The 12,905-nt window shown below is 45.5% G+C and overlaps 1 protein-coding gene and 1 long non-coding RNA gene across 3 annotated transcripts in view; one reads left to right on the top strand and one right to left on the bottom strand.

Annotated features, from left to right (window-relative positions):
* LOC103281241 (eppin) overlaps positions 1-3,553 on the top strand; it is a 19,007-nt gene extending 15,454 nt beyond the window's left edge. Inside the window, exon 4 of the mRNA XM_008122407.3 lies at positions 116-3,553. Within this exon, the coding sequence (XP_008120614.1) occupies positions 116-126 (11 nt within the window). The 3' untranslated portion in view covers positions 127-3,553. The remainder of the gene's footprint in view (positions 1-115) is intronic.
* LOC103281243 (WAP four-disulfide core domain protein 3) lies at positions 2,244-12,905 on the bottom strand. 2 transcript variants are annotated; one of them, XR_001730988.2, is made up of 6 exons: positions 12,658-12,905; positions 10,767-10,910; positions 7,595-7,738; positions 6,663-6,806; positions 4,247-4,294; positions 2,244-2,402 (listed from the first exon to the last, which is right to left on the bottom strand). It is a non-coding gene; the product is annotated as a WAP four-disulfide core domain protein 3 (long non-coding RNA). The 2 variants fall into 2 exon arrangements; XR_010005678.1 differs by lacking the exon at positions 12,658-12,905 and adding an exon at positions 11,007-11,168.

The following is a 12,905-nucleotide window of genomic DNA, read 5'->3' as shown; positions in this document are numbered from 1 at the left end:
TTTATAATTACTTTACAGTATATTTATTAATTGCAGGATTTCTATTCCACCCTCTCTCTAAAGCTCTTTTAAATACATGCAGTCTTACCTATGCCTTTCTCTTCCTTTTTTCCAGATTCAGCCTAGCAACCTTCAATGGTGAAAGTCAATGAGGTGGTTTTTGCCCTCTTTTCCATCATTCATGACCCCATTTCACCTCTGTAGATGCAGCTTCTTTCCTGGCCCAGTGGAAAGAACAAGGAGACTTTTTCCACCATTGATTGCTGCGGGAAGAAAGATGCGGCCAAGGCAGCAAGGGCAGCCCTTCTGCCCTTCTCCGTCCACTTTCAGTCACTTTCCTGCTCTCCATGTCTCCAGAAGCTTCCCATCCCACCATTCATATATTTTCATGGATGCCAAACATACCTGTGTCCTGGGAAGACCTATGTGCCCCAGTAACAGAGCTTCGAAGCTCCAAGTTTATTGTAGTTTCCCCATACTACTCACAGAAAGATGATTCCTTTCTTTGGAGACGAAACCTCCCCCTCTTGGTCCCCAGATGGACTGTTCCTTTTTGCTGGGATATACAGAAGCTTTGGGGTGGCTGGCCTCTCCCCATTTCGCATGGGCTCCTTTGCTGAGACTGCCAGGCCCTACCTTGGACTTGCTTGCTGCTCCTCCAAGGCTCTCTGTGTCTGGTTGGCAGCTGGAATAGAAGCATTCATTCAAAGGAATAAATCCTTATTCAGCTCTCTATTCCCTTGAAGAGGATTATGGAGACAAAGCCAGACCTTTCTTGTATTGTAAAAGTTATATCTGAGGGCACTTCCAGACAGTGCCAAAATGCGGGTTATAAAACAGAGGCAAAAAAATCTCGGGACCTGGCATCAAATCCACACACAGACCTGTCAGTCCTTGGAAATGCTCCCCTGCCATCCTCTCATCTTCCCTTGAAGTGGATCAAGATGGAGGGCGGATGGGGGACATCCGGTGGAAGGGGTTTTTTAAAAAGAGAAATCTCTCCAAGATGTGCTGGACCTCATATGCGCACATGTGAACATCTTTATGTAGACACAAGCAGATTTCTTATTTTCTTTCCTCACCCAACTCTAAAGTCAAGCCCTGTTTAATATTATAAAGATTAAAAGAAAGGAATGGTTTCAGAGAGTTCTCATTGCTTTCCAGTTGTGCTTCCCTTGAGCCACCTGTGTCCCTGTGGCTCCATGTTTTGACAGTCCGATCAACTGAACAGCTGTTTTGGGCTTTTAAAATGCACACATACACTGGAGCAGTACACACAGGGGGAAAGGGAGGGAAAGCATGTGTTTTGCATGCTAAAGGTGTACCTTTTTTTGGGTGGAATTGGGTTTTAAGCTCACATTTTAACATGCGCTTTTCAGTTGTTAACCTGATTTCACCCACACTTTGTGAAACCCCTTTTACTTCCAGGGTTTTAGGCATGTGTAGAAGAACCCTGAGAACCAGAGCTTCCTCTCTGTTAGAAGGGCTCTGAAGGTGTCTTCCTGTGGGGCAGAATGGGGATGGACTGGATGGCCCTAGAGGGTCTCTTCCAACTCTAGGAATCTGTGATTCTAACTAAGGAAAGTGGCTGTCCAGTGAGGCTGAACTGATTGCAGCCCCACTGAATGTCTGGAGGACCGCTGTTCTGCTGTGGGATAGAGATGGACTGTGATGGAGGCTTCAGGGCTAGTCTGGAGACCTGCTATTTCTGACTGGTTTTAGAATACTAGATTCACAGAGTTGTAAGAGACCCCAGGGAACATCCAGTCCAACCTCCTTCTGCCATACAGGAAAAGCACAATTAAAGCCCCCCACCCGACAGATGGCCATCCAGCCTCTGCTTAAAAGCCTTGAAAAGAAGCCTCCACTGGACTCCGAGGCAGTGAGTTCTTGGACTGGGTTGCTGTGAGTTTTCCGGGCTGTATGGCCATGTTTCAGCAGCAATCTCTCCTAACGTTTCACCTGCATCTGTGGCTGGCACCTTAGAACCTCTGAAGAAGCCAGCCACAGATACAGACAAAATGTTAGGAGAGAACACTGCCGGAACATGACAATACAGCCCAGAAAACTCACAGAAACCCAGTGTTTCCGGCTATGAAAGTCTTTGACAGTTTTTGGATTTACTGGCCTGTGCAGATGGTCCCTGAGTGGAGCAATGTATCTCCATTGCAAGGCCTGTGAACTCTGCCCCTCGTACTCCATCCCTCCACCTGGCCAACAAAAAATTTGCAAAAGACACAAAAGAAGTGGCAACGGATGGTTTATAGGGTGCCCTCAATGTGTGTGGCCCTGCTGGGTTTGTAAAGCAAGCTGGGAAGGAGGAAGCTGGAGGGATGCAGTGGTGGTGGAGGGCGGCTGAGATGTGGTCTTCATCTTGGAGGTTTCCTCTGTAGCTTAGGGCCCTGTAAAAGAGAAGAGAGGAGATAGTGAGAGGCTGGGCTGTGGCGTAGGCTGGTGAGCAGCCTGCTGCAATAAATCACTCTGACCATGAGGCCATGAGTTCAAGGCCAGCCCATGGAGGGGTGAGCACCTGTCAATTAAAAATAAAAAATAGCCCCTGCTCGTTGCTGACCTAGCAACCCGAAAGATAGTTGCATCTATCAAGTAGGAAATAAGGTACCACTTATAAAAGTGGGGAGGCAAGTTTAACTAATTTTTACGACATTGGAATGAGGAAGTGCCGTCAGAGTGGATGATGAAGCAGCTGCTCCCCCCTGTGGCCAGAATCGAACATCCCCTCATGTGATGACTCATGGGCCATGTAGTCCCGTTCCTAGTACTATTGTGGCAGATGAAGAGGAAAACTTGGGTTTCCCACCGTTTCAGCCAGAATTGGAGCCCTTGCACCTGCAAGATGTTTGCCCACAAGAAGTCAGCCAAACAAGCCTTGAGCAGAAATCTCCCCCATTTTCTCGCCGGGATTATTATAATCGAGATAGAGGCGCTAGGGAGGCGAATCGCAGAAGCGCCAGGATTGCTGCCAGACAATTAGCTGATTAAGCCTGTTTGGGAAATCTTAAGGAGTCATGCATCTGGACACAGTATAGGTTTCGTTTCTTGTTCCCCAGGGAAAGTGTTCCTTGGCGGGAAAACAAGATCCTATATAGGTGTTTACCCGCAAGGAAATCCTTGCGGAGTCAATTCGTCACCTTGTGGAGTGAGATCGTGTGTGGACTACGCTACTCCAATCCCTTGCCTCCAGGACCAAGTTCCAAGCCTTGTTTCACGGACCTTGTTCTAGCATCAAGCTTCCCTTGTTTCCACGGACCACGCCACGGACCTTGTTCTTGCTTCTTGCCTCTTGTTGCTACGTATCAAGCCTTGTTTGCCAAGAATCTAGTTTGCTTCCAGCCTTGTTGTCAAGCTCCATTGGACTAAAGGACCCTGTCATTTCCCCACACTTTGCTTGGCAAAGTGTGTGTTTCGGTTATTGGATTATAACTTTGGACTCTAATATCACATATTGGACATTGTTTTCCTGGACTAAATTAGACCTTTCTAACACTTGTTTTTATTGACTTTATATATTCCTTTAATAAAGATATTAGATAGATTCTCGTCTCTGCGCATGGTTATTGGTGCTCTGCAGCCTGGATCCTGACACCTCAGGAGAAGGTTAATTTGCCTCTGCGTCTGTCTGTCTCTGTTTGATGTGTTTATGGGCATTGAATGTTTGCCCTATATGTATATAATGTGATCTGCCCTGAGTCCCCTTCAGGGTGAGAAGGGCGGAATATAAATACTGTAAATAAATAAATAAAAAAATAAAAAATAAAAAAATAGTGGAGGCACACTGGCTTCATGGCAGATGGCAATGCTAGCCATATCCATCCATCAAGTTCTAGCCATCTGGCTCTGGTTTGTTGGTTTCCAGAATAGTCGAGAGGGTTCATATTGGGTTGCTGAGGGGAGTCACATTGTGTTCTTGGACCAGTGAAAGCTGAAACAGAGGCCATGTCTACACTGACCTGAGTAATATGGGATAAACTACTCTGACGCTGCCCTGAGGCATCTCTGCCTGGTGCTCCTTGGCCATCCATACAACTGTCCTGGCAAAGGGCACCTTGGGGCACCTCTGATGCCAATCCCAAGTAGAAGAAGGTCGTGACGAATAATGAATCTTCTGCAATGGCTCATAATGCAGGGAAATGACGAGACCCCTCAAAGACATGAACAACTGGCATGATGGTTCTTTCAAGAGCATCATGGTCACTCCTAGACTTTACACAACCAAGGCCATGTTTACCTGGAGCAGATCAGGAGTCAAGGTTTGTTGAATTGAAAGGCTGGACTCCTAAAAAGAGAAAGAAATAAGAGAACATGAAATGTGGCAGGTCATTCTCAGCAAGGGAAACCAACCAGCCCCATCATGGCTTGTCAGGAAATGTGGGGAAACGGCACAGCCAAGTACATGACCCACCTGCCCATACTTGACATCCGTGGCATCACTAAGAACAGAAAGCAGCAAAAGATGTCCAATGAGTGACAAATGCCCTCCAAGACCTTTTGAGAGACCTTTTACAGAGACATCTCTAAAACCACATCTCAGAGTGTATTAATACTAGAAATACTCATAATTTTATTTTACGGCAATTTTGCTCTAGTTTCTCTGGGTATTTTGCAACTTCAGCTTTCCATTTTTGCTGTTATTCCATTGTTTGCAGGCAGCTCTGTAAAAACACACCTCAGAGTCTACTAATACTAGAAATACTCATAATTTTATTTTTGGCATTTTGCTCTGGTTTCTCTGGGTGTTTTCCTCTCTGAACTTTCCACTGGTGCTGTTATTATATGGTTTGCAGGCAGCTCTGTAAAAACACACCTCTGCTCTCTGACATAGACCAGAGTGTCTCACCCCCAAATTGAAATACACCTAAGACCCTCTTTATGAAGGATGCACCCCAAGTCTCTCTGCAGATGCTTTCAACCACAGATAGTACAGAACCCTATATTTTTAGTCCTGACCCACTAAAATTACTTGGTCAGCCCTGGTCTGAAACTATAGGATTCAGTACAAAGTTAAGAGAAGGCCTGGAAACAACACTTTCCATCACAAAAGAGAAATGACCCCAATTGCCGTGGATCTGCTCCCAACTTTCCTCTGGCCACTTTACATTCAGATGCTGAAAGGTGGGAGACCAGAGTTAGGAACTCTCATCCCCGGATAGTGGTGGAGGCTCCTTCTTTGGAAGCTTTTAAGCAGAGGCTGGATGGCCATCTGTCAGGGGTGCTTTGAATGAGATTTCCTGCTTTTTGGCAGGATGGGGTTGGACTGGATGGCCCATGAGGTCTCTTCCAACTCTATGATTCTATGATTCTAGGCTCAAGGGCCAAGTGATGTCCACAAAGCGTCCAGGATTGAAAATCTGAAGTAATTGGAACTACAGAAAGTGATCCCATAGATAAGGGGTCCTTGCTTTATTTAACTTGTGAACTGGGAAGGGTCATTTTGTAATCAGCAACAGCAGGCTTCTTTCTTACAAAGCTACAGAGTGAAGGAGTGCTGGTTTTGGCACACAGATTGTCTTCCAGGAGTGCTGGAATACTACTGTATTCCACCACATAATCGTAGATTTTGTGCCGAATTATGTGGGATGCGACCATTACACGAAGCTTGGTCTTTTTTTTTTAATACCTTGGTATTATAATACTTTAAAAATTCAATATAGGAAAAAGACAGTAAATGTAGAGAAACGGAAGATATTATTGTAGGAGTTGAAGGCGAAGGCTACAAAATTATTGGGGGTGGAGGCCACAAGGGGGTGCTAGAGAGAGAATAATAGCCCATTTTACAGGGAGGGGAGAGTTGAAGAAGGAAAACCATTTCCTCCGTTTTCGCTGGTTATCCCCCCTCCTTACTTCCCATATCAAAAACTAGGGTTGTTTCCTATCTATCCTGCCTATCTATCCGAACGTATCTCCTCCTATGAGCCCGTTACAACCTTAAGATCTTCCGGGGAGGCCCTGCTCTCGATCCCACCTGCCTCGCAGGCGCGGCTGGTGGGGACGAGGGACAGGGCCTTCCTTCTCGGTGGTGGCTCCTCGGCTGTGGAACTCCCTCCCCAGCGATATCCAGCAAACCCCATCCCTCCTGGGATTTAGAAGAAAACTAAAAACTTGGCTCTGCGCCCAGGCATTCAGCGAATAAGCTCATTGGCTGATGTAATCGGGTCGCAAATCTGTAATTGTAGCAGTATTGAATGACTGAGGATGGTGCAATATCGCTGCCTTGCAGCGTTTTAATTTTTGTATATTTTTATCATGTTTTAATTGTTTTGTTTTATGGTATATTTGTTGCTGGCCCTCGTGGCAGAATGTAAGCCGCTCTGAGTCCCCTCGGGGAGAAGGGCGGGGTATAAATGCATGTAATAAATAAAATAAATAAATTTCCACGAGGGAGACATGAGTGGAACGTAACAGGAAAGCAGGGGGAAATGGTTTTCTTCCTTCAACCCAGCCTCCACCCCTGTACAATGGACTCTCCGTCTCTCTCTAGCGCCTCCTTGTGGCCTCCACCCTTATTTCAGTGGGAACCCCATGCTTTTTGAAAGCACTTTTGGGGGGCAGGGGAGCCAACTCATGTGATGCTGGGCGGGATGGAGTCCTTGTGCCATCCTCTGTGACAAATGCCATCCTTTCACTCCAAGCTGAGGCTTCCTTACTGGGCGTTGGTTCAAGGCAGGCCAATCCGCATTTCTTCCTGCAGCACTTCTTCTTTTCGGGGCATTCGTTGTCTCTCGAACAGTGGATGAAGCAGGGATTGAGGAACCCGTCGGGACCGCCGCTGCGGCACACGCCATATTTCTCTGGAAGAGCAAAGGGAGATAATAAATAATAATAATAAGTTTATTTATATCCCACCTCCATCTCCCCCGAAGGGGACTCGGGGCAGCTTACAGCAAAATCAGATACAAAACAATGATAAAATAAAATATGAAACATCAAAAAACAATAATAAAAACCAATAATAATATATACACAGCAGCCGAAAAAACACAATGCGGTATTAAAACATCGAATTAAAAACAATGAGGTTGCAATAGCAGATTTTTTTTTTTGTGTCAGGAGCAACCGGAGTTGCTTCTGGAGTGAGAGAATTGGCCGTCTGCAAGGACGTTGCCCAGGGGACGCCCGGATGTTTTGATGTTTTACCATCCTTGTGGGAGGCTTCTCTCATGGAGCTGGAGCTGACAGAGGGAGCTCATCCACACTCTCCCCAGGTGGGATTTGAACCTGGCAGCCTTCAGGTCAGCAACCCAACCTTCAAGTCACTTAGTCCACTACGCCATCTGGGGGCTTGCAATAGCAGATAAGCAAGGTGCACATTATGAGTTACAAATTTTAAATAGATAAAGTGCAATAGATTCATTTAAGATCACATTGGGATGCGTCAGGATGAGCTCTTGCAAGCCGAGAGAGTGGGGCCTCATCCACATTTCGGCACAAGGAGGGCTAGGGGCTGTTTTGCAAAAGAGAAAAGGAAACAATAACCAGACAGTGATCATGGGGCTCAGGATCCAAGGCATTGACCTGTTGGGCAGAATGGGCCCTGAGTTCCAGATGCAACCCCTTGGCCTGGCTCCGGCCCCCTTACCTGGCTCTGCCTCCAAGCACTCCCTTCCGCATCCGACCGGGCAGCACTTCTGCTTCCCTGGGCATTGCTTGTCCCTTGTGCATTTCGTGCGGCATTTCTTGGGGTCCCAGGAACCAATTTTGAGAGGACACACCCCGTCTTTCACTGGAATGTTAGAGAGACAGAAAAAGATTCACCTGGAAGTCCTCCATCTAAGTTCTGGTGGTGGTGATATCGAGCTCTTTTAGTTAGGGATTTCCTTCTTGAAGGGAATCCCCCGCTCCTCTCTCGGGCGTGAGTCCGAGGATCCTGACAAGAGGGAGAGCCGCTATAGATCAATCAAGGTTTAGCCAAAGAATTTCTCACCCTCAGAATGTTGAAGAAAGAACTCCGAGTTGTTTTATTCATTTTCAGCTGAAAAAGGATGACCCCCGCGATCGTTCGTCAAGGAACCATAACATACATTTACAGATCAACTACTTTTATAACAAAAATATGGGAGGCGTGGATTGAATTCTGCGCTACACCTTTTCCCCGCCTTCCTATGCGCTGATTGGTCCTTAAAATGGTGGACCAAATCTATTGTCCATGCAAGAAATGGGTGTCTGACAGTTTCCTGGTGGAAGGGATTTCCTTCTGCGGTGCTGCAACTTGTTCATTCCTAGGTCAGGTCTCGGTCATTCTTCAATATAAGACATTTTTCACAAGAATAAAGAAAAGGAACAGGTAGGGTACATAATTCATACATAGGAAAAGACATTGCACAAGGAAAATAATATTGGAAAATGTGTGTCAATACAGGAAAAGCAGAAAGATAAGCAGTGAGAAATAAGGGTAAGCATGTGGTTTAAAATTGGCTAACTTTTGTCTGAATAAACAGGGAGTGCTTTTGTTTGTAAAAGGATTAACAGGGTTGTTATCTCTTGCTTCAGGCTAAAAGGTCAAACATCTTTGGTGCAGGGATTTTAGTAAAATTACAGTGGACAGTAAATATCTCAGTTACCTTCTGCTATAAATATATGAAATATAAAGCCTTGATTTTAGAACTATCTTTCACAAAGTCCTGGGGGGGGGGGGTCAATCACAGTGGGGCCTCACAGCTATCTTTTATTAGGACAGATGGAGCAAAGTTAAGAGCTCAATTTCAATTCGATGGCACCTGAGTCTGTAATAAACAAAACTGTGTATATCATAGACTTGGACCTGCTCTCCAGAGGACATTTAGGTCCAAAGCTTCAGCGAGGCAGGAAGACACAATCAAAACCTTCTTGACAGATGGCTATCTGACCTCTGCTAAAATCCTCCAGAGAAGGGGACTCCCAGGCAGCATATTACACAGTTGAGCAGCTCTGACTTTCAAAAAGGTTCTTCCTAAAGTTTAGGAGGAAGCTCTTTTCCTGCAATCCAAATCCATTACTCCATTGTGTTCTAGTTTCTAGTGGGCTGCTTCTTAAACGATGAGGCCAGACCCCTAATGCAGATTCCCTTTGCTCCATGTTGGGGTTTTTTTTTTAAAAAAAACTGCTAACAATAAATATTTTCAGAATGTCACCTAGTTGCTGTTTTTGACATTTACATGAACCTATTATGCAATGTTTACAGTGGACTCTGCTTAAGCTATACTCCATAAAAAGCACAAAAACAACCTGTCCAGCAATCCTTGCAAATGCTGATTTGTTATCAGTAAATGTTTGATTTCTATACCTACTTCAGTGGTTCTCAACCTGTGGGTCCCCAGATGTTTTTGGCCTTTAACTCCCAGAAATCCTAACAGCTGGTAAACTGGCTGGGATTTCTAGGAGTTGTATTATTATTATTATTATTATTAAGCGAGGCTTGGATAAGTGAAACTCTATTGTATGTGTGTGTGTGTGTGTGTGTGTGTGTGTGTGTGTGTGTGTATGTATGTATGTATGTATGTATATATATATATATATATATGTATGTATGTATGTTTGTAGGACTGAGTAAACAACAAAACCACTGAACCAAATCACACCAAATTTGGCCACAATACACCAACACATCCAAGGTATGTCCTTCAGTCACCCCCCCAAACTCCCCCCCCCCCCCAGATTGGCCTAGGTACAGAGCAGGCCCTAGGTATTTTTCAAGTGTAGGCGAACAAAATTTTGGTCCCCCCCCCCAAACCAATCACTGAAAAATATAAGCGTTGGATAAGCGAAAATGTTGGATAATAAGGAGGGATTTAGGGAAAGCCCATTAAACATCAAATTACATTAAGATTTTACAAACTAAGCACCAAAACATCATGTTTTACAACAAATCAACAGAAAAAGCAGTCTCGACTGCGCCCCTGTATGTTTTGTGCCACAGGCAACTGCCTAATTTGCTTCATTGTTGGACCGGCTCTGCCTAGGTATAACACAGCCAGGCATTGAAGCTGCAAGGCTATTCAGTGCAATTTAACCAAACCAACAAAGGATTAACCTTGGTAGAAGGTGGCCAGGCTTTTATTTATTTATTTATTTACAGCATTTATATTCCGCCCTTCTTTCTCACCCCGAAGGGGACTCAGGGCGGATCACATTACACATAAAGGCAAACATTCAATGCCTTTTAACATAGAACAAAGACAAGACAAACATAGGCTCCGAGTGGGCCTCGAACTCATGACCTCCTGGTCAGAGTGATTCATTGCAGCTGGTTACAGCTGGCTTGCTCTCCAGCCTGCGCCACAGCCCGAGCTTTGAAGCAGTGATACTACTTTGAAGCTTTGAAACAGTGATACTACTCTGTACTATTGAAGCTGGCCAACTAAAGATTCCCTTAGGTATCAAGCAGCCAGGCTTTGAAGCAGCAAGGCTATTCATTGCAATTCTAGCAGCCCAAAAAATGATTCCACTAGAATGCAAGTACCCAGGCTTCCAAGCAGCAAAAGTATTCCGTTGCATTCTAACTCACCAGACAAGGATTCCCATAAGAAGAAAACAACCAGGCTTTAAGGCTGCAAGGCTATTCACTACTATTCCACCTGGCCAACAAAGGATTCCCATAGCCATAGCAATGCGTGGCTGGGCACAGCTAGTATATAAATAAATCCCTTGAACCTTGACCATTTTGGTGATGCTTTCTTGGACACCTCCCCCCTGACCAATGTTCCCCTTGTTCCAGTCCATGTGCCCAGTGCCGCCCATTGCCCTGGTTGTGTTCCAGTCATGGCCTCCCTTACCGGGCAGTGGGTCCACGCAAGCGTACCCACACCCAATTCTGCAGCACTTCTTCAGGCCACGGCAATTGCTGTCACTTGAACAGGGAATGAAGCAAGGATCGACCACTCCCGGAGGGGTTTTGTTAGGACAGAAGCCTTCTTTCCCTGGAAGAGCAAATGGAGACATGTCAGAAGTTCAGAATTAGAGCCAGATGCAGGTTCTGGTGGAGGGAGCTCATCGTTTCTTTCAACAGAACCAACCCGAACCAATCTTGCAGAGATAATCCATCAAAAGGTTCATTTTAGGATGGGCAGAAATCGGAAACAACTTGAAGACACAAAGAAGGAGGGAAGAATTCACCAATATTCTTTCCATCCCCAACAAGAACCCATTTAGGAGTAGTGTTCAACACTTTGGAGGACTCCTTTCATATCTAGAATACTGATGGGACGATTGGATTGCATTTGGCTCTCATCCTCCTGTTCTCCTGGTTTGAGATTCACTACCAGGATAAGAATTACAATGCAAGACAAAATAACCTTGATAATGAAGAATAATTTCAAAACAGTCAAATAACCTGTCAATTCTACAGCTTTTCAAGCCTTGTGGTGAGGATGGAAGTCTAGTATTCCCTGACAGGGCCCTTCAACAACCGCCAGTTAAGGGGCAAAAGCCATTCTCAATCAAAAGGGCCAGGCTGTGGTGCAGCTGGTTAGTAGCCAGCTGCAATAAATCACTACTGACCGAGAGTTCATGAGTTCGAACCAGCCCGGGTTGGATTGAGCGCCCGACAATTAAAATAGCCATTGTTGAACTAAGCAACCCGAAAGATAGTTGCATTTATCAAGTAGGAAATTTAGGTACCGCTTATGTGGGGAGGCTAATTTAACTAATTTACGACACTATAAAATTTGTCCAGCAGTGTGCGGAAGAATGAGGAAGTTACCATCAAGGACTCGGTGTCACAGTGGATGATGAAGTAGCTGCTCACCCTGTGGCTGGAATTGAGCATACTCTCATGAAGCCGGAAGCTGGAAATGTTAAATTGCCTCCGTGTCTCTGTCTCTGTCTGTATGTTGTATGTCTAATGGCATTGAATGCTTGCCATCTATATATATAAATGAATGATGGCATCACGGCAACCAACAAAACAACAAAACTACAGGCCCCCAACCTCAAAAATTGACAGCACAACCCCTCATCCACGCCTCTAGGTTGATACAACAAAAAGAAAAGAAAAATAAAGTCCTAATTAGAGGGAGAGGAATAATTGTTTTTATCCAATTGCTGCCAGTTAGAAGGCTAAGCTCTGCCCACTTGGTCTCCTAGCAACCCACTCAGCCCAGGGGACAGACAAAGTTAGGCCTCACTTAGGCCTCTTCCACACTGCCTATAAAATACAGACACCACCAGACAACGCCACAGCAATGTGTGGCCGGGCACAGCTAGTGTATATATACATTGTGATTTGCCCTGAGTCCCCTTCGGAGTGTAAATAAATAAAATTAATAAATTCATCCGTAGGGAGAAGGTGAACTGCCCCAGCCTCCAGTGGGAGAGAGTTCCATAGGATTTCAAGAATAAACCTGGGCCGGACTCAGTTGACTCACAGCAGGGAAGCCCCATCCCACATACAACCATCTCCTGGATTCAGTTGCAGGAAACCCTCTTTTTCCTGCCTTTCATCTCAATCTTTTGATTCCCTGAAGCAAAACACTCACATGCATCTACTGCTACAGTATGAAAATCATCCCCAGAACAAATTATATAGAGAAGCAAGGCTGGGAGCCAAAGAAGAAGCAGAGCAAACCTCCTGGCAGAACCCCATGCCCATGTCCATTTCTCCAGCCCAGCCCAGCTGGTCAGCAGGAAGTTTCCTTCCCTGGACTTTGCCTGTGTGCCCTTACTCACCCGCTTTCTGGCCATTGAGAGCAGAAGGAAGCCCAGCCCAGAGGAAGAGGAGACCCAGGAGGATCGGTCTGGACCACATGCTGCCCTTTTGGGAAGCAGGCATCGCCCTTGGTCTTCTAAACCCAACGGAGAAAGTGTGTCTGGATGGCAGTTGGACCACAGAGAGACAAGTGTCGTTGCCCAAGGTGGGTTTCCCAATGGAAGAGGTTTCCTCTCAGCACAAGACCCAAGGCTCGTGTCAGTTGAGC

Source organism: Anolis carolinensis, chromosome 4, assembly GCF_035594765.1.
Source record: "Anolis carolinensis isolate JA03-04 chromosome 4, rAnoCar3.1.pri, whole genome shotgun sequence".
NCBI lineage: Eukaryota > Metazoa > Chordata > Lepidosauria > Squamata > Dactyloidae > Anolis > Anolis carolinensis.
This window is presented reverse-complemented; position numbering and strand designations above follow the sequence as displayed.